This window comes from Choristoneura fumiferana, chromosome 12 (assembly GCF_025370935.1).
Source record: "Choristoneura fumiferana chromosome 12, NRCan_CFum_1, whole genome shotgun sequence".
Classification (NCBI taxonomy): Eukaryota; Metazoa; Arthropoda; class Insecta; order Lepidoptera; family Tortricidae; genus Choristoneura; species Choristoneura fumiferana.
Genome location: NC_133483.1, coordinates 4,859,399 through 4,880,899, shown reverse-complemented (window position 1 = coordinate 4,880,899; position 21,501 = coordinate 4,859,399). Strand labels below are relative to the sequence as shown.

The following is a 21,501-nucleotide window of genomic DNA, read 5'->3' as shown; positions in this document are numbered from 1 at the left end:
AATTCTTATGATCTATAATATTTTTACAATTTAATCATATTTTATACAAAACAATAAACATAATTAGTCTAGGAAAACAGGATCGATTTCAAAGTAATCAATCGCTTATGATAATGGAACCTCTTGACATTTTAGCTTTAAACAATATCATTAACGGAATAATATGGAACGAAAGATATTCACATAAAATTATCAAGTCGTTACTCTCTATTTACGAAGTTTTCTTCGTCAATCCTCTACGAAACTTTATAAACATAATAAATACAAGTATTGACATTTTAAAGGCAGTTAGTTAGCTTGTTTACTCTTTACAGCTGAAATCAAAGTTGTAACAATTACAAGTATCTCAATAGAATAACGACTATCCGAAAGTTTACAAGTCCGAAACCATTTTAGAAAATTAGTCCATATAATTATTTACATCAAAATGGTACAAATTTTACATGTACCGCATATCTAGGAAGGCAGTTCTAAAATTTATTTACAATCCAGTTACAAGTTTTTTGTAAAGTTCTAGCCTTATTTTTTTCTGTAAGTACCTAAATAGTAAACGCTTTTAAAAGAAACTTGTATTTACGGAAACTGAAGAATGTATTCGCAGTGTGACCAAAATAGTCGTAAACATAGTCGAAAATTTTGGTGGCATGTAATGCCAAAAAGATTTATGGTAGATTTTAGATACATTTTATTTATCAATTAATGAATGAATTTTAACTATTAAAATTTGCAGTTTTTTAAACTTGAGATATTTAAACCCATTGTTAATTAAGATTGTTTTTTTGGAATCTTTTTGTATTTTTTATTTCAATTCCAAATTTTTACTTTTACGGTCATCCAAAAAAACCAATCTGAATTTGATTGCTTAGTAACGACATCTCTTGTCCGGGTGAGCGGTTGGTTCCAATGGAGTGCCGAAAGTTTCTCGATGAGGGCTACGGTATAGATGTCGCTAGCGTCACTGCTTAAGTGGCTAAATAAGAAACAAACAAGCTGAGATATGAGATGCATAGGGGAAATTCGTGTCTGTACCGTTGACTAGCCGTGGTGTAGCGGTATAGCACGCGGTACGGAATACCGAGGACCTGGGTTCGATTCCCCTTATTTTTCTGGTTTTTCTGTGCATCTATATTTCAGTTTGTATTTTCAATTCATTGTTAATTATTTGTCGTTACAAAATGTATCTGTTCCGCATTTGCAAATGCTCTTGTTCATTTTTTTAAAGATATAAATAGGTTACTATTTCTCAAATCTCAGTATCGTATAACCAAGATGAGCGGATGAATTTAATAAATACCATGATACCATTTAACTCTGATAAATACCATGATGTTCCCTAGCGACGAAAATATATGTTTTTATAAATTAATGGAATTTCGCTATAATTTTTTAAAAGTACTAAATAGGTATCTGTTGCTGTAGTCAAAACAACGATCAGGCAACTTAATATTTCAACATTGTCTACCCTAGTTTTCTTAGCATAAATGTAGATATGTATTGAAGACTTTTCATTGATGTAGAAAAGAACAATCTCTTTTTCAACTTAGTTCTTAAACTCTATCTTTTTCTAGGCACATACCTAACGTCGGCTTAGGTATAAGTTCCTAGAAAAGAAAACGTAAAATATATTTTTATAAAATATTCCCTAACGTTGTAAGAACCACGAGAACTCACCTTTACTATCTATTGCCCGTGACTTCATCTGCGGCGAATGCGTTCGTCGTTTTCCCTTGGAATACAATTTTCCAAGATAATGTCCTTCTCGGCCAAATCATGCCAAATTTCATCACAATCGGTTGAATAGTTTAAACATAAAAGCGTAACGAACAAACATTGATAAAGTTACTAAAATAAAATGGTTAGTGCGAAGAGTGCCACCTTCGTGAACGCACTCACTGAAAAAGATCTTCCGAAGAGATCGAAACTCGTCAGAACGTTCCTGATTTATAATCGTGAGTTGAACCGTTCTATTTAAGTTATTTTATCAGATATACCTCACGAGAGCTTAAGTTATATTGTAAATTATATTCACTTTCGCATTTATAATATTATAAGAGGGATCATTGTTTTTTGAAGTTACTGCGAAAATTATGGCGGATACAATTCAATTAGATAAGGTAAAGGAATACACTTACATGGGTTCTTGTCAAGACAAATTGAATATTAAAAAAGAAAACAACCCCGTAAGTCTTCGCCCGGAAAAAGAAGAGTTCTCGCGAATCACAAGTTCTTATAGATCTTCCTGCTTTACTAAGGGAGTAATCCGGGAGTGTTACGCGTAAATCACGTTTGTTAATATAAGACCGGAGATAATTTATCACGTCCCAGATTGCGTTGGGGTGATGAGAAGCCAGAGAGATAGTGTTAACAGGATTACACTCAATGAAGACACCTCGCTTGAACTCCGCACTGGAAAAACAACAACTGTATTAAAAAACATAGCCCAGTTTGAATATTGCGCTGGAATTTTTAATTCGAATTTGAATTGGAAATGTATCTGGTTAGTGGCCTGTTTTGTGTCGTGCCAGAATCATGATATTTAGGTGGGTTTATTTAGTCGAGGTTGTAACTAAAAGGAAGGCTTTTTAGTGTCCACTTCAACTTATTGAAGTGTATAATCTGATCAATCAATCAATTAGACAGGAATACATATCTACTTTAGATAAAGTGAATATTTAAAGAGATAAAAAATCTAAAAGTTGAAAAAAAATCGACTTGAAAGGAGAAATTCAGCGGAGCGGAGAAGGCTGGTGCGCGCGGATCCAGCTACAGGCGCTGCCTTCCTTCACAGTACGCCACTGGTAGCGTGATTTTTTTTTGGCTTGCCCGACACACACTTGGCCGGTTTTCTTTAGAACAACTCATTTGCGACCATCCGCTCAAGACAGTAAGTAGCGTGCCATAATCGCGTCGATACAATTTTCCAAAGTTGTCGCAGCTGGGATCCATTTCCGTCAACCCGGGTTATATTCGTCCGGAGCAAAATTACTTTCTCGCAAAGTGCCCGAACAAAACGCGCTTAGTGTCTTTAATGTAATCTATGTCGAAACTTACTTAAGAACCTAATTGAATCCATTAAATTAGGGTATTTCTGAACGTAAGTAAAACTTGTTATTTTTATGGATCATTTAATAAGTCAAATGTTGCGCAGATGTTTAGTAGTTATTTGAACCTTATAAAGTTAAAAATTTAGAAATAAATATTAGAAAATAATCTTTGTATGTACCTACATAAATATCTACTGTTATACCACGAATCCTATATTCATTTACAAAAAGAAAAACAGTGTGCTCATTAACTTTATTTTCATATCCTTTCCTTTCCTTGTTAATATTATAAATGTAAAAGTAACTCTGTCTAACTCTCTGTGCGTACTTCTTCACGCTTAGATAAACCGTTTAACCGATTTAGACGAAATTTGCTATGGAGATAATTTGAGATTCTGGAAAGGATATGCAATTCTTTTACTCTACAAAAATTGCTTAATTACCGCGGTACAGCGATAAATGAATTCTTGATAGACGAACTTGTGAGTAAAAGCTAGAATGAATTATACGGATAAAGAAAGAAATAAAAACTCAAAAACTCCGCATTAAAAAAAAACTTAAAAGACGTGGACGGTGGATGTGGCCAAAAAGTTCTAATAAAGACCACGGATCGGCAAGCGCAGTAGCGGACATCTTACGGCTGCTTATGATGATGATAATAGTATTTTACGCAACAGTTGTATAACAGGGTTAAAAAAAAGTGAGTGGCGTGAGTTACGATGTGAGCTTTAGCGAAGATCGTAAGAAAAAGACGCCACGAGCTTTTTTTGACTTACTTATACAACGTTGCATACAATACTTTTTCTTCGACTGGATACAATACAAAATTAGAGAAATAAAAGTAAACATTAAATGTTTTCATACTTTAGTAAAAAGTATGGTAAACGCAAAGAGAAGGTAAACAACAATAAACAAGTGAGGAATATGAAAATGTCAAAAAAAATCTAAGTTAAATTTTGTTTGTTATTAACGTTTACTTGCCTGTGACTATGTTAAAAATATGCGTTACTTATGTTGGCAGGCTATGGATTATGTTCGGAAAGTTTATATTCTGCATAAAAACCATATAAAATATGGAACTGGCTGCACCTTAGCCTGTCCGAACGTACGAATTAAGAAAAAAAAGTAAGTGATTGCTGTATCGTCTTAGCAACATTACGATACAGTGCTGTTATGGGGAATAGACAATATAGATTTTTCCAGAATCTTGTTATGTATGCTGTTACATTACTGTTCGTGATTAAGTAAATCACAGATTACAGTTTAGGAGTAGAAAAAATAAATAAGTAAATAAATAAAGAATAGGTTCCTCACCAAGCAACATGGCTTCCTTGCTGTCAGCTAGCTGGCTGTTGCCAACGACGGCTTCACTGCCCTCCCGCCACGCTGGCGCCACCCGAGCGGTGCATTTGACCTGCATCGTCCTTCCGACCGGCACTCGCAGCCCCAGAGCTGAAGACATCAGCCCGTGCGCATGGAGCGTCGGCGGGTAGAACACCAGGAGGTCTGGATCTGTTACCTACGGATAGATTTAATATTATATAGATACAAGTATAAGTCAACAAGCAGAAATTATTTTAATTTATGGTTCCGAAAAATCGTAAACAATTAAAAACTTAAAAGCCATTTGATGCCGAAAAAAAACTATCTAAGCACAAATCGCGATTTTAAAGTACATCTAAAGTTTTTAGCGATTTTTATACAGTGTCGAATGACGTCACAAAATCTTTTTCAATGGAAACAAGATAGCGTTGTTTCCTGGGGAGTGATTTAATGCAATGCCGCGTCTACTCGTAGGTACATAAGCACACCATCTTCTTTCCGTAGAGAACGTTTTACTGACGTCATTCGACGCTTTATAGGCACCCTTTACAACGTAAATAGCATAAGTCCTTATTGACGTACAGTCAAGTTTAAAAATATGAACTAATTCAAAGTTTCAAAACTAAGTACCACAGACTCTTATTCCGACGCAATAAGGCCGTAGTAACATATTTTGAGTAGTTCAAATAGATAGGTACTTATTTTTGCACTTGATTGTAACTAATCCCTAAAACTATATAGTTATTACATACATACTCACCGGTTTTGGGTACCTGACTTATCTTTAAGTCATCCGAAATCTGATCATGGCATGCCCTGCTTGGTCTCCCCCTTCCATTTCCTTTCACACTTACCTTATATCTCTTTCGTAATTCTTCTTTCCATCCTCTCTACATGTCCAAACACACATAACATCCCTTACTCTATTCGAGTCACAACATCATCTTTTATGCCACAACGTTTCCCCAATAAATTAACGCTTAGGTAGCAGTAAAATAGAAATTGTCACCTCTCTCAAGTAGTAACTCAACGCAATGACATTTTTAATTGGCTACCTTTTCTCCATCAATATCCCAGCTGAGGACAGCCGCGGGATACGATCGCCCCGCGGTGCAATTGAGGAATAATGAATCCCCTCTTCTATTTTCTTGTTCATTGCCAGTTATTCTTGGCCCTTCTCGAGGTAAATCTGTGACAAAATAATAAAAATAGTTTAAAAAACTAAAAACATGTTTTATTGGTAAACTTGCATGAGGAGCAGTCATTATCAGACCCAGGGTAGGTATTATTATTGGTCAAACTGCACCCACGACCATTCTATCAAGCGCCAACATGGCTATGTTATGTTGTTCTGTCTTTGAGTTCTAGTGCCTAGATTCTGGTTCCATCATCAGGTCATCAGAACGTTGCATGAACGCCAAGTTTCGTATCAATACTAAAATAGTAACTGGGTAATAACGGAGATTCCGTTACACTTACAGATAGGTACGTAATTAGTTAGTTATAGGTGAAACTAATTTTAATATAAGCGTGTTGTAAACTTTGTAATAATTAAAGTTCAATGCCAGCTGACTAAGAAATCTCGGCGACTAGCTTCAGTAAAAAAAAACACTTTTTAGTTGACGACTAGAAACTTTCATGGTACCTATAAAATATTACTGAGAAAAAAAAGAACTAATCCTTTATTTTTGAGAGAGAGAGAGAGAGAGAGAGAGAGAGATAAACAATTTATTGAATCAGGCGTTACTTTGCGGAGGTCCATATCAATGAACTAAAATAATTTCCTTGCTCACCCGCGACCTTACGATAGCTAAGCTTATGCAAAATATGCGTGTTCATGCAGTTCCTCCACCTCCACACTGTAAGAACACACACAAATCACACAAACCCATCTATCACCACCACCACACTACACTGACGCGTTTCGAACTCAACCAGAGCTCATCTTCAGAGTGACACAACCGTACACCATGCTACCAGTTGTTAGTTGTGTTGTTGTTGTGTTGTGTTGTGAGTCTAACAACTGGTAGCATGGTGTACGGTTGTGTCACTCTGAAGATGAGCTCTGGTTGAGTTCGAAACGCGTCAGTGTAGTGTGGTGGTGGTGATAGATGGGTTTGTGTGATTTGTGTGTGTTCTTACAGTGTGGAGGTGGAGGAACTGCATGAACACGCATATTTTGCATAAGCTTAGCTATCGTAAGGTCGCGGGTGAGCAAGGAAATTATTTTAGTTCATAGAGAGATAAACATTTATTATTTACACATATTTGATAAACATAAAAATACATTACATGGAAAGAATAAAAATAACATCGAATAGTTTTGGAATTAAAAGTGGCTGAGAGAGAAATTTTATATTCTGAATTTTCTGTTGCTATTATTTCGGTCTCTCCTCTCAGAAAGAAAATAAATAATTGTGGTGTTCACATTGAAGCTAATTATACTGCAAGTAAGTGCAAGATGGTCGTTAGGGCCGAAAGGTTTTCGTGTGGAGACCGCGCATCGGCAAGCTCAGCGTAGGACGTCCACCAACGAAATGGACGGATGACCTGGTGAAAGTCACGGGTTCACGGTGGATGCAAGCCGCTTCCAACCGAGGCCACTGGAGGTCTATGGGGGAAGCCTATGTCAAACAGTGGACGTCCTATGGCTGATATGATATATTAAGATATTGCAAGTAAATGAATAGGTAATGCACTTATACTTACAAATTACTTCTAATTTTCCCTCGCCAGCGGCTGAAGAGAAGCTCGGCGCTTCTGCTGATACTTCACAGCGATAGAGACCTGTTGTCTTCAGCGTCACTTGATGCAGGATCACTTTGCGATCATCTGATTTTGCTACCTGATGGAAAAAAATAAATAAAATACATGTTACAATAATGTTTGTGTTTACATCTAGAAAACAGTAGTTGTCTAACGTAAGTGGTAAAATTGCTACATTAACAGTGATCGCAAAAAAACTCGTTAACTTACTGCCTATAATTTTGGCCACCTTCATTAATGAGGCCAAAAAATATATATTGGGGCATAGGTATTGAGACAGGAACCGAAAGTAATTTCATATACTTGCGTCAGAAGATTTCAAAGATCGATACTGTTGTTCCACAGATTTTCATAATATGAAATGATGTTTAGATATGTTAATTTTTGCCTTGTTGTTTATTTTTGCTTACTAGACCGGTACGTACCTACATAATCTGTGGAACAACAGTATCGATCTTAGAAATCTCTTTAATTCATAGAAATCTAAATTTTACTGAGTAACATAAACGTACGACTGCTCGACACGCTAATGCCTAATAGACGACACGCTGCTGTCATCTCTATTGCTAATGACATAAGATTAAAGATGCCAACTATTGGGACAGCGACAAGCACTCATACGTTTACCTTACATTTTACTATGGGAAAGTCCGATGCTCACGAACTTACGGCCAACAGCAGGTCTTTCATAAAATTGAATTTATTTCATCAATGCACGTTCAATTTAAAATTGTTGAAAAATCCGAACACTTTAGCTCCAAAATAAATCATATTTTCGCAGGACCAATTGAAATAATAAAATAAAGAGATTGCCTTCAGTATTTTCAGAAATCGGGTACAGGAATTCTTTCAAATAAAGTAATTTCGTTGAGCATACTCAATCCGTGGTTCGGATGACAGTGCTCTGAATAGTCGGGTGCTCTTATCCATTGTCTGGGTTTCGGCTCATTTCTTTCCCGATCTTTTGTCAATATTTTCCAAACTACGTACACTATTGTGTCCCGAATACATTGGAGAATTATGTTTTTGAAATTACGATATTTTGGGATAACTCCAGCCATTGTTGGATAAGAAACTTAATAGGATTTGATTAGCGTTATTGCAGATATTTGTAAAGAAAATAATATTTTGTAAATCAGGAAACGAAGTATTTTTAGAGAAACCAATTATAAATGCGAAAGTTTGAAGTATGTTCGTTACTTTTTCACATTGAAACGTTTGTTAAAAGGTTAAAAGGTAGGTTAATTAATTATCGTTTTCTGATCAAAATAAAATTTCAACCACAAACCGTTTCAAAAGGAAAATTTGTGGGTATCTGCTGGACATGTCTGGGATGTAGAGGAATTTACAACAAAACAGGGACTGTGTTCAATAGACAAACATCTATTACTAAAATAAGGCAGTAAGGCACTTGTCTCACCGCCAGCGAGGAAACGATTGGCTATCGACTATTTTTTCGCTCAAGAAACGAACAAAAGATATAAGATCCTGTGTGAGTAAAAAAGACACATATATTAATAGTTGATCGCTGGCTGTTCACACTGTCGGCGAGAACTCGCTCTTACATCTTTTGTCGCAGCGACTAGAGCTATAAAACTCGCTGAGCTATAGATACTCGCTCAGCGATGTCAGCTTGGCGGCCGCCCCGCACGAGCGAGTCAAGAGGAGCGAGTAATCGCCCGTCGCACGCGAACACTCGCTTACAGCCGAACGACAAAACTACACTCGCTTGTCGCTGCTCGCCCACTCGTTTCTAGTTACTCGCTCTACTCGCTTCTCGCTCATCGTCGGCGGTGGGACAAGTGCCTTAAGTCTACACAAATTGCTATGTTAATAAAGAGTAATTGTATTGAACCTACATTATTTCTACTTTTGGCCACTATTAGCGCTGCAATAGATTTCATTACCCCCCACCTAGTACTTCGCACCCAGCGAATACGAGTATCATCATTCATCATTACGCATCACAAAACCTGCGCCGTGGTTTTGGTTTGTAATGTAACAAAAAAAAGTTTCAACTATTATATGGCGTAGATTTTTATTAATTGAAACACTGATGTAAGTATAAATTTCAAAAGATGGTAATAAATTAGAAGCTCAATATGGATGAAAAAGTATTAATTTAATTCACTAAACTACTTCGTACCCCGCGTATGGATTTCTTATAATTTTAATAGGGTTTTTGAAATTTTCATGTTTTAGAATGCAGTGTAGGTTAAATTAGTTCAATAAATAATACCTAAGAGAAATCCCAAGAAGTTTATACGCCTATACGTTTACGTTTATAATATGAAAAATGAAAATTATGGAAGACGAAACATAATTGAACGTGATATTCGGACAAACGATAGAAAATAAAAATACTTACGTCCACTTTAATCCCGTCTATTTTATACGCGTGTTTCGGCGGGTCGAACTTGGGCATGTACCGGTAGAATTCCTCGTTGTCTCGATACCATTTGACAGAGTATAGTGCGTCGTTGCCTAAATCATAGTCGCAGTCCAACTGCGCTGGCTGACCCCTTACTCGGTAGGAGGGCACTGTAACTCGCACCATTCTTAGCAGTAGAGACTCTGGAACAAGGAAATTCAAGTTGTGTTGAGTATTCATGATTACTTGATTATTGAGAAGAATGTGGCTTACACCTTCTCCTTAAATATTTGAGAACATTCCTTTGTTTAATATGCTTATATATTAGTAGGATGTGTTATGGTCATATATATAGTGGTTTTTTTATTTATATTGTAGTTTGTGTCTTATATTGTTTAAAGCACTGTATAATAGCTTCCACTATTTTAACTCTTAAACTCACTTTTTGTCGGGATAAGTCCGCCTTTGTACAAATATCTCAAAGTTTGTCAATTGTATTTTGTTAATTTTCTTTTGTACAATAAAGAGTTTATATACATACATACTTCTGATCCTACTCCTAGAGATTTTTTTAAAGTATTTTCCCAATATCAGCGACCGCGACTAGCGAGCGTCACCTGCGATCGCGACCCACTGCTCAGTGTAAAAAGTACACTCAACCGCAAAGTACATTGAAGAGACTAAGTAATACACAGTCTTAAAGTATAACTGGTAGACTCGTGTAGTAGAGACTGGTGCCCGAACTAGGGGAAACCTGTATGTCAAGTCACCATAGGGTCTCCAGTCCTCAGATGCCCACAAATACATCTAGATCCTGATGAGAGATTATAACGATAAATTAAGTTTGAATCAGGTAGTATCATAGTTTCATAACTGTGACATAATTCTCTATTGTAGGTACATAAGTCTATCGGACCGTCTGGGTGATATTGCATGAAATAAAATTTGTCTTGTACAAATATTCTGGTAATTTAATCTTAATTTCTTACAATATCGGCCAGACGTACGTAAAGTATCATAACCACATTTTATGCTGTGAATTTATGCTCTCTAGTGTCAACTGGGACGATGTTATAAGGGTGTGTAAATATGACAAAACGGTTTGAGAAAAGGTAGGTAGTCTCCGCCTTCTTTTTTCTGTCTTGGCGGGGGCACTAACAAAACTGGGAAGTTTTGCTTACGAATTTCAAATAAAACATATTTTATTTTTAATAAGAGATGCAAACATTCAAAGATTTTGATTTTTTAAGAAAATAATATAATCTATTCAATAAAAATATTTTACGTCAATCCAGTCACCCGGAGGACAGCAATGAAATACAAATTTCAACGTCCTCATGAAATAGCGGTTCTCTGTGCAAATTTAATCTACTCTATCTCCGTTTATTTCCCCAGGGATCTTAGCGAACTGGACTCTACAACAATTATTTAAGACAAGTACCTAATACAGGGGTGAAACCTTGTTTAAACCTTAACAAACTTCAACTGTTTAATCTTTGAAGTTCTCGCCTTCAAGTTGACGGTACGAAGCACGCTAACTTGACTGTTTAAAGTCAGAAACGTTAGTGGTATTCTAGTATCTAGGTGCTATGGGCCTACAACTACAGACACTGGCGCAAACTTGGGAAGTTGTTGGGGTAAGTTTCCTACCAACAATACAATTAGAGAAGGAAAAATATTTATTTTACAGTTTGACAAAATTGATAGGTGTAGGTGAAGTTATAATAGAAATCATTGTTACTAAACAGAGACTAGCAAGTGTAATTTTATTTATAAGCAATAAAACACAAAATACATTAAACATTTAAAAATATGACTGACTATGTACAAAAAATATATAAGCTAGCCTAACCTATAAATAAAAAATCCCTCCTAGGTCACCGTCGTTGTTTATTGTGCCTAGAAGGCTGGCAGCATTCCCGCTTTGTATCGCAAAGCTAATCCTTTGCCCTAAATAGCTGCCAGCCCTCTGATTGAATCGGGATAAATGAATGAATGTTTGTATTAGAGAAGCAAAGTAAACAGATTGTAGTAAATGAAAGTGTTATTTGTCTTCATAATGTGTTATTCTTTCTTGCAGTTTTAGCTTTAAAAAATATAATCTATCAAACAGTAGATAATATTTTTGTGCTTATGGACATAAATGTAATAATAGGTAAGTAAATAATCAAAGATTTATGTTTCTTTCTATATAGGATTCCATTACTCAAAAGGAAGTTTTACTGTGTTAACGTCAGTAACTCTCTAAAATTAGCACACATTGCTTACATTTTGCTTAGAAGATGAGCTCTGCTAACACTAATTATTGATACTTGCCTACAAAGCTGTGCAAAACTCTCAGTGCGCGAGTCCAACTCGTACTTTGTTGGTTTGAGATATTATCTTTAATTTGTTTTGTACAGAAACAAAGCTATAATATAAAATTTATTGAATAATGAAAAACAGCAAAACGTACTAAAGTACGGTCGCGGAACACGAAGAATTTCGCGCAATGACCTCCACTACTTGTTTCTGTCACTCGCGCGTGAATATTTGACGTCGCATTCGTACAAATTAATATGTGCGAGCGCGACGGCAAATATTAACTTGCGAGAAACATAGACACATAGTGAAAGGTCATTGTTCGAAATTCTTCATGCTCCGCGGCCAGACTTTACAAAGATAGATTATTTTGGCTAACAACACCAAAATTAGATGAGTGGCTGGAAACCATTCTTGCCATTTCTATAATAATAACAATAATAATCATATCATTGATTTCATGTAACTGGGTCACATATTATATTAGTAGTTGTTGCTAAATATAAAAATACTATTTTTACACAATTATTAAAAATTAAACGCACTCGAAATATTTTGTTGTATAAAAACCTACAGCAAGGCTTACGTGCAACCGCAGTCCCCAGGTAGAAAGATGCATTGCGAGGCTTTTCCATTTTAATATGAATAATTATTCAGATGCAAGAGCAGGATTAAAATATTGCATTGGGAATTCAAGCCAAACTCACTAGTGACGGGGCATGACAATGCGCGACTGGCGATTCGTTGAGTGATTTCTCTGTTCAATGCGTGTTCGAGACGCTTGATGCATAGTGGTTAACTGACAAGACACGCGATGTATAGAAAAACGTTACGCGCCATCGATCGCGGTCGTAGCTGGCGGTTCATTACCTAGCAATATTTTAGAAGTTACAGCGTTGCAAACTGTAGAGTAAGTTTAAAAATTGTTTTAATTCATTTTCACAAGCTTTTAATGTTCTTGGTGTAAATTTTATGGGCCAAATGATTACCTACTAAGAGCATTATGAAAAATGACTGATATATCACTTGGTCCATAGCATATTTTTTATGTAGCCGGTATAATGTCCCACTGCTTTGCAAAAAAATTTTCATCGAAAAGTCCGAGGGAATAGAAAATATTCCTTTAAAAAACATCACCGATACCGTTGTCAATATGACTGGTAGGTATCGTAAAGTGAGTGTAAAGAATGTTGCAATATAAAACGTAGAAGTGCTGCCATCGCGTCAGGTTTTTTATTTTCCTGGTCAGCATTTAGGTGGCTGAAAAATACCGTGTCATACTTACGTCAGTGAACAGTTCAAGGAACGGTCGTGTTCGCTGATTTTTATATTTTTGGAATGAACTCATATAATTTGAAACGCGTTGGCGTCTTTTGTGGTGTTGGTATTCGGTCTGTGCGACAATGTTGATATAATGATATACATACGGTACCGCTCTGCTTTCAGAGCATGACATGAGTGCGTGTGAGCTAACTTTGGGGGCGGCAGACGTGAACTTGCCTTCGAAATCCAAAAGCTTAATGGTTACTTGACCTGAAATGTATATTTCAGAACTAAATTATTGTTATTATTATTTTAAAATTTATGACGGTGGAAGCATTCTACACTTCCACTGAACGTAGATATAGTTTAGATATAGTTAGTGTTTAGTATTGTAACTAAGGGACCCCATACATCCCTTATTTCCTGTATTATTATTATTTTTATTTTTTTTCTTTAATTGTATAATATAGTTTTTAAGTATTTTATTTGTAATTATATTTTGATGAAAAAATGACTTTCTGCCAAGTTTCTTGCGGCGCATTCTTCTTGGCAATGATGGTCTTTCCGAAAGCGCTGGTAGTTTAAAAAAATGAAGTGTAAAAGTGCCCATTGCGGCCTATTTACTGAATAAATCATTTGAATTTTTTTTTTTTATATGAGAAATCGTGGGTGGGTAGGCTTTTACTAGAAAACTTAGATGTACACATCTACACATCACACACACACATCTATGTTTTCTAGTTCTCTTATACGCATGTCACGAAATAGCGAAGTACTCGTATATCATTGGATAATGCACCTTCGCAATTTACTAATTGATTTATAAAAATATAAAGAATTCACATTCAACTTTTATACGATTTTTTACTTATAACTTGCACCGCTGAATTGCTTCGGAAATTTAAAAATCACAACATTTATTGACACAAAAAACACACTAGGTACATCACAACAAAAACACAGTAAAAACAAATAGAAGAAGAGAGAAAATTTTGCGCACCATGTTTTCATTTATCGTAAAGCACATGGTAAATTCCGAATGTAATTTGGCACATGTATTTCCAAAGAATCTGATACCTATGCGAGCCCGAGTTTGGAAACACGATCATCTACAGCTACTAGTCACCACAGCTTTGCGTAAGCACCGGTTATAATAAATCAGACTTTATTAAACTTTGAAGAGATTAAGCAGCTATGGCACTTTTTAAGATGGGTACTACCACAGCATTACCTTTTCAAAAACATGGCGCAACTTTTACATCGCGGTTGCAAGTTAATATTTATTTTATATATCGACAAGAACAAAAGGATACAATGAGAAATTGTATTATTACGGAATTCTTCTCCCGTAGCTACTACGTGCTGTCTACGTGATTGAAATTTTTGCGGTCTTCTTTATGTCTAAAGCACGCATGCGCGGAATTAGGTTAATAATTGCTTACTTCTTTTGATAAAATTAGCTACCTTAGTGCACAAGAAATGAATTAAAATATGTTAAGCGAAGCATAAATAGATACCCGAAACAAAAGCACCTTTTTAAAATAATTGAATCTGGTATCCTAACCCTGCCGTCGCTTTATGTTTTTGAAATAATCATGTATGTAAGGAAGAACATATGTGATTTTCCCACTAAGGTCAATAAGCCAAAGGCTACTAGAAACACAGGGAAGCTTAAAGTTCCATCTTACAGACTGGCTAAAACCAAAAAGTCTTTTCTGGGAAATAGCATACGTTTTTATAATAAAATTCCAAAAAATATTATAAATGAAACGGATACAAAATTCAGATCTATTGTCAAGAAGACATTAATATATAAGGCGTATTATAAAGTTAATGATTATGTCATGGACAGGGATATTTGGAAATAATTCCGATCCGCATTAGCGATCCCTTCAAATAGCGAACCTACTGTGTTAAAAATAAAGTTGTGTTAAATACTTGTGATGTATACATATCATTTAATAATACTGTAAATCTGTTTAAAAAAAATATACCTCGTTGAGTTTCTTGCCGGATTCTTCTCAACAGAGGTTTTTCCGAACCGGTGGTAGATTTTTTTTGACATTCATAAGTGCTTGTTATAGCCTAGATTGAATAAAGATATTTTGACTTTGACTTTGAATTAAGTATCTTTTGCTCGCGCTTCATCCGCCAAGAATTTCCCCAGCTACCCAGCTAAGCTACCCAGTGGAAACTAAATAATTTCCAGGGATGAAAACTATCCTGTGATAGAAATATCTCCATTATTAAATTTTAGCTAATGTTATCGAGTGTTGAAGTAATGAAATAAAATAATTACCTATTAAATTTAGTTTATCAACCAAATAACACGAAAAGGGAAGGTACTGGATGTAGATTTTCGAAGGTTTGAACGAATATCACGCAAAATCGGCTTAACGGTTTTTTTAATTTACTTTTGGTTTTTACGCGCAGTTACGCTCGCATTAACTTTTAGGTCTGTAATTTGAACTTCTTTCACTTCTAAATTAAAATTCTCATGGGAATTCCCAGATAAGTAACATAGTGCACTTCATTAACATTGTACTTGTATTAATATACCCGTGGCAAATTTAGTGTATCTAAACCTAGCGGTTGATCTGTCGGAATTTTGTCAGAAATTTTGTGAATTTGGATATTTAATCCCAGTCGAAATAAATTTATTGTGTAAATAATTGTCTATTTAAATTGACGTTAAGTATTATTACCTAGAATTTATGTTACCTATTAAGTTAGGTGGCAAACATTGTGATAGTATCAAGAAAGAAGTACCTAATTGTTATTTATAAATTTATTTTAGAATGTTGCTTGTCCTTTTAACTAAAATTTTCAGGATTTTCTACAAGGAACTTGGCACACCTATATAAAGATCTTAAGTCATTTCTAAGCGAAGTTGACAACGACACATATTCTTAATATTGAACTTGTGTCTCATTCCACATTTTTGTTTTTGATGGGATTTATTTTATTTAAAAACATGGGCACTCCTCCGCAGGGCCAAGACTTAATCGAATTGTATATATAGTTTAAATTATTTTTAGGATAGATTTTACTTATTTAATCGATCATTCCAATTTCTTTAATTTAACATAGCTTTTTGTCCATGTTTTTATCCTTGATTATTGTTATTATTATTTTTAAATTCAATTGTAATTTTATTTTTGGCTGAAATTTTATTGTAATTTAATACAATCATATACCTATTATTATTTTTTATATACAATTTGACGATCCTTTTGTGCATTTCTTATAATTACCTGACATAGTATTTATAATGTATTTTTTCATTTGCTAATAAATAAATCAAATCAAATCAATCTTATCTTTTATTGTCTTGTCTGAACAATGCGTTTGTTATAAATCACTGAAACATTTTCTAACTTTAATTGAGATTAAAGTTAGAAAATGTTTCAGTCAGGAAATAATTTAAAAGATTTAAAATTTTAAGTGGCATTACTGTTAAAATTTCAGTGCATTCAGTTAGCGAAAACGTGATAAAAATTAGCAAGTGGCAGGACTCCGTACAAAGAGGGAAAGAGAGACGTTGATGGGTGAAAATGTGAAAATTCGCGACATTTTTAAGCGGAAATAATTTTTAGTCTCCCGGGAGAGTCGTGCACGTGATGAAGACTTTTATATATTATTTAAAGATTGAGTTGACTTTGCACAAATTAAAAGCTTTAGCTGAGTTTGTGAAATAAAGTAAGAAAAAGCGCTAAGAGGCATTTTATTATTGTCTAAAGTAAGAAACGTTGTTACGTTTAATGTTTTTTTTTATCCATGGATTATTTGCATGTTGGACTGAGTTGTTAGAACTAATTGACATGTCTATGTTCAAGGTAGGAAAGAGAGTATCTACAGCTCAAGAAATTCAGCAAAATAAGCTTCATACAGTACGTAAACGAGCTTTGGTAGCCTATTAGTCTCCGAAGCAGTGGATCGTGGGCTCAACCCTCAATACTTTTATGTTTTTTGGAGTTCATGTGGCAAATTATATTTGTAGTATTCCACGAGCTGAACGGTAAAAGAAAATATCGTGAGAAAATCTGTACGAGAAGCGATGCAACGGTGTGCGTAAAGTTCTAAGTCCACAGTGCCCAACGTGAGGGAACTATACAAGGTATGTGCCCAGCAGTGGGGCATAATCTTAAAGATCGAGATAATAATGACGACGCGTGAATAATAATCAAAACTGCTACTATCGTCTCTTTATAATAACAGGTAGTAAAAATAAAGTAAAAAACATTAATCGCACCATTCAAGTTATCACATTTAATATTGATGGATCAGTTGTAAATAGTGACTTCAACAAATACACAGTTATAACAAAAATAGACAGTTAGACAAGCACGGCTCGACTTTGTTGGTTTTGTTTGTTGCGGTTTTGCTGCATGCACACAATCCTCTCTAATTGGTCTGACACAAAAACAGCAAATTAAAAGTCTCAGCTATCTCGGACTGGTATAAACTTACCTTTGAAATTTGTGAGACCAAATTTAATAAAGAAACAATACCATAATTTTAGATAAAAATGTTTGAGATTTGTTTTAAATCTTGGCAAAAAGTCTAAATCAGTAGCCTTGGATTTACCTATTACCTTTAAGGCACCGTGGATTCAAACCCGGGATTGTAAACTTTAAATTTCTTAGAGTTTATGTGCCAAATTATAAATATTTGAAATTCATCATGAGCGTTTTGGCGAGGAGACCAATGGAACCATTTTCATAAAATTAAGTTTCTAAGTATACTTAGATTCTAATCCACACTGGATCTGCGTGAAGACAATAACCAAAGCCCTTTCATTTTGAGATGAGACCTGATACCACTTTTGGAAGTATATACCTAATACTGCCCATGAAATCGTTATCAAAGTCAAAGTCAAAGTCAAAATATCTTTATTCAATTTAGGCTACGAGTATAACAAGCACTTATGAATGTCAAAAAAGTCTTCTACCGGTAGATCCACCGGTTATCGCATATCATAATGGGTTAATTATTTTGAATTTAAACAGAATTAAAGCTACATTTGCCTATGTGGAAAATAAAGTAGTAGGTACTGCTTAAATAAAAAAATCAGCTCTCGTATGGCGCTCCTATTTCTTATTCGTTTTTAAAAAAAACTTAGCAAATTAAAGCTGCCGGGTTTACTAGATACGCGATCAGAAAATATACGAGTACAAGTACAAATCTGAATAAATTTACTGTCTTTCTCATAATCGTATCGAAAATAGCGTTGAACCAGTAAAGTGTTGTGTTCCGACGTTTAGAGCTAGGCAACTGGTGAAATTTTAAATTTCGACCCTTTGGTGTCCATGGGTGATGGTGTTTACTGGACATCAGGTAACCAACTTACTCATTTATCACTATTCAATCTATTAATTAATCAAAAAGCACCAATGAAAAAGCTATAGCAACCATTGATTAGATTTATAGGATCTTTTGACCTTTCGTGTTGATAGCTCTTTATCGGAATAGGAAAACATTTTTTTGTTTATAACTTTTACTATGTTAATGAATTCATGGCTCATATCAGCAAGAGGATCTCAGCCAAGCCTGCACGTAGAGTTGATTTCCTTAAAGGCTTCAAAGCACGTTACCGTATAAACTACAACAATGGGATGGGTGTGTAATTTTTGTCATAAGAACTTTTTGCGAATTTTCTTTTCATAACACATATATCAGAATTTCAATCTGTAGAAATATTGGTATGAAACGGTATGAAATCCGTTTTTATGCTAAATGAATAATAAGATCTTTGAACGTAGTGAAATGAAATTATGTTAAAAGTTTGTATGACGATTGAACGGCACCCCAATGGGATTGAAATGTGGGACATAAAAAATATAAATAAATAAAATAATTTATTTCAGACCGTACAGATCCATAATATGTTAGTAGCCGTTGACTTATATCTAAATTAGTAACATTTACTGACTAACAACGAAAACATGTATTTTTACATAACAAAGATTCTTTCATAAAATTTACTAAATTAAAAAAACTTAGTGAATTATCTATGAAATTCGAAACTTAAAAATGATATGCGATTTTTTGGTAAGAATGAAGCTACTTTTAGTATCAGATTAGTTAGTTTTTGATTTAAAGAAAAACTGGCGCCCAACATGGGGCTATCTAAATTATTGCAGAATATTATCGGTACTCAATAAAACTTTACTTTAAAGTTCTTTGATGAATCTTTATTTAAAATTGGAATATCCTGGGATGTTCTAATTGCTCATCTTTATTTTAAGACTGCCAAACAAAAAAAAATGCAAGTGCATCTATTGGACGAAAAAGATTAAAAAAATAATCGCCGCGAAAAGCCGTTACTGAACTTTCATGAGTAAATAGACTTTATCTGTACACTAGATATTCTGTATGCCTGTTGAAATGTTCTATACGTTTTTACTATTTTACTATACACTGAACTGATTCAAAAAACACTATGCTATAGAAGCCTGCAGCACAAATTGAATGTCGTTTTGAAATAATTACTGTTTAATTGTTTTTAAATACTAGGTATTTTAATTAATTATACAGCTACATAAAGTTAAATCTAATGAAATAAAAAATGCCAAGAACTTCCTCTTGTTTGCCACAAAAGCTTGATTACCTTGTATAAGTAAGCTGAGGACTGCTAAGACAAACATCCTTACAGTGTTCCAGGAGCAAAAAGTTTCATCACATCACTATTTTACAAATCTGTAGACCGCGCAACACTAATCACACTTGCAGTATAATTTAATTGCTGCATTTGTATAATTCGCGTAATTTTCATTCACGTGGTTAGGGGACGCATAACGGGCACCCGTCGTGCGCCGAGTTTGGCCCGCGACTGAGCCTAAGTTCGGCACGGTATCGGTATAGTACCGCTCGCCCCCCACCCGGCCAGCGAAGGCCCTTTACATTTTCATGACCTTATGGGCTAAGTCAATAAAACTTATGCATCGCTATTATCCATCGCCAAATAACAACTTCAATATTTTATGTCACCTGTGGAGTGGATACGTGTTTAATGAAACCATATGAATACTGACGAGTCTATTACTAATGGCAATGGACGCATTAAGAGTTAAAAGCTTATTGAAAATGAGTGATAATTATTATGGTTACTATGCGGTTGTTATTATTAATACCCATTCAGCCAGAGCAGTCATTGAGGAGTAATAAATTTGAATTCTTTATTATGAATACCGTGTCAGTGTTATTTGCAAAGTATATATGACTACGAGCTTTAAGTTTTTATCCTTAATCGTAAGAGAAATATTTTTGAATTCAGTAGCGCTACGGATTTTATATCCTAGTTATAATAAAGTCATAAATTTAATAAATGGACTGCTCCGGTACTAACGACGTTGGAAAAGTATTCCCTTCATTTCAATATTGGACATAAATTCTTGACGTAATTAATTTAGGTAAGAAAGTATTATTAGGAACGCCGTAAGATTTATAACATCATTTGCTCTATCTTGTTAATATTTTATTATTTTAATTACCTAATCGGAACCGACAAAGCTTTGAAGACTTGGCCAATTTAAGGCATAAGTCGTTTTTGGGGTTACGTATTCAAATAGTTCCTATTTGAACACGTAACCTATAGTTATAGTTTCGCCATGTCTGTCCATCTGTCTGTCTGTCTGTCTGTCCACCGCTAAGCTCAGAGACCGTTAGTACTAGAAAGCTGTAATTTGGCATGGCTGTAATATATCAGTTACGCTGACAGTGGTACAATAAATAAAAAATTAGGGTACCTCCCGTAGACATGAAAGAAGAAGAAGAAAAATAGAAAACGAGAATGTTTTTTTTTCTCGACTAACCCTATATAGTGTGGGGTATAGTTGGAAAGGTCTTTAAAACCATTATTAGGGGGTTGCCGAGACGATTTTTCGATTCAGTCGAAGCTTGAGGTCCCGGGTTCGATTCCCGTGTCGGGGCAGATATTTGTATGAAAATACGAATGTTTGTTCTCGGGTCTTGGGTGTTTAATATATATTTAAGTATGTATTTATGTCTATATACCTAATTATGTTATCCGTTGCTTAGTACCCATAACACAAGTTTTGCTAAGCTTACTTTGGGACTAGGTCAATTGGTGTGAATTGTCCCGCGATATTTATTTATTTTATTTAGTGATCTGTTTGCGAAATATTTAACTTTAAAGCGCAAATTTTCATTAAAATCGAGCGTCCCCCCTCTAAAATGTAAACTATTGTGTAGACAAATTTGAAAAAATTCAGGATGATAGTAAGTATATCAAATTACTTAACAAAGAATATTATAACGGCTAAGATTGCTTGACAATTATAAGTAGTATAAGAGGAAAAAACAGCCTTTGAAATATGCCTAAACTTGGAAGATTCCGTACACAATACGAAATCCTTAGAAAAATATGACTCCAGGTTAGCTGGAAGAGATCCCGCTTTAGGGATAAGCTCG

At 34.8% G+C, this 21,501-nt stretch overlaps 1 protein-coding gene across 1 annotated transcript; it reads right to left on the bottom strand.

Annotated features, from left to right (window-relative positions):
• Positions 1-535: 535 nt before the first annotated feature.
• Positions 536-19,887, bottom strand: LOC141433149 (uncharacterized). The gene is made up of 6 exons (XM_074095021.1): positions 19,679-19,887; positions 9,502-9,707; positions 7,077-7,212; positions 5,423-5,556; positions 4,359-4,563; positions 536-2,406 (listed from the first exon to the last, which is right to left on the bottom strand). Exons 1-6 carry the CDS (start codon positions 19,713-19,715, stop codon positions 2,315-2,317), a joined length of 810 nt encoding a protein of 269 aa, XP_073951122.1. The 5' UTR covers positions 19,716-19,887; the 3' UTR covers positions 536-2,314.
• Positions 19,888-21,501: the final 1,614 nt, after the last annotated feature.

What these genes read in the sequence shown, in the direction of transcription:
- LOC141433149 (XM_074095021.1), bottom strand. Translation starts at nt 19,715, where the DNA reads ATGTTTGTCTTAGCAGTCCTCAGCTTACTTATACAAG. An exon ending in CCTCAGCTTACTTATACAAG is followed by an intron (nt 9,708 to 19,678) that starts GTAATCAAGCTT and finishes TCCTTGTTCCAG; the next exon opens with AGTCTCTACTGCTAAGAATG. An exon ending in GGGAAAATTAGAAGTAATTT is followed by an intron (nt 5,557 to 7,076) that starts GTAAGTATAAGT and finishes ATTTTGTCACAG; the next exon opens with ATTTACCTCGAGAAGGGCCA.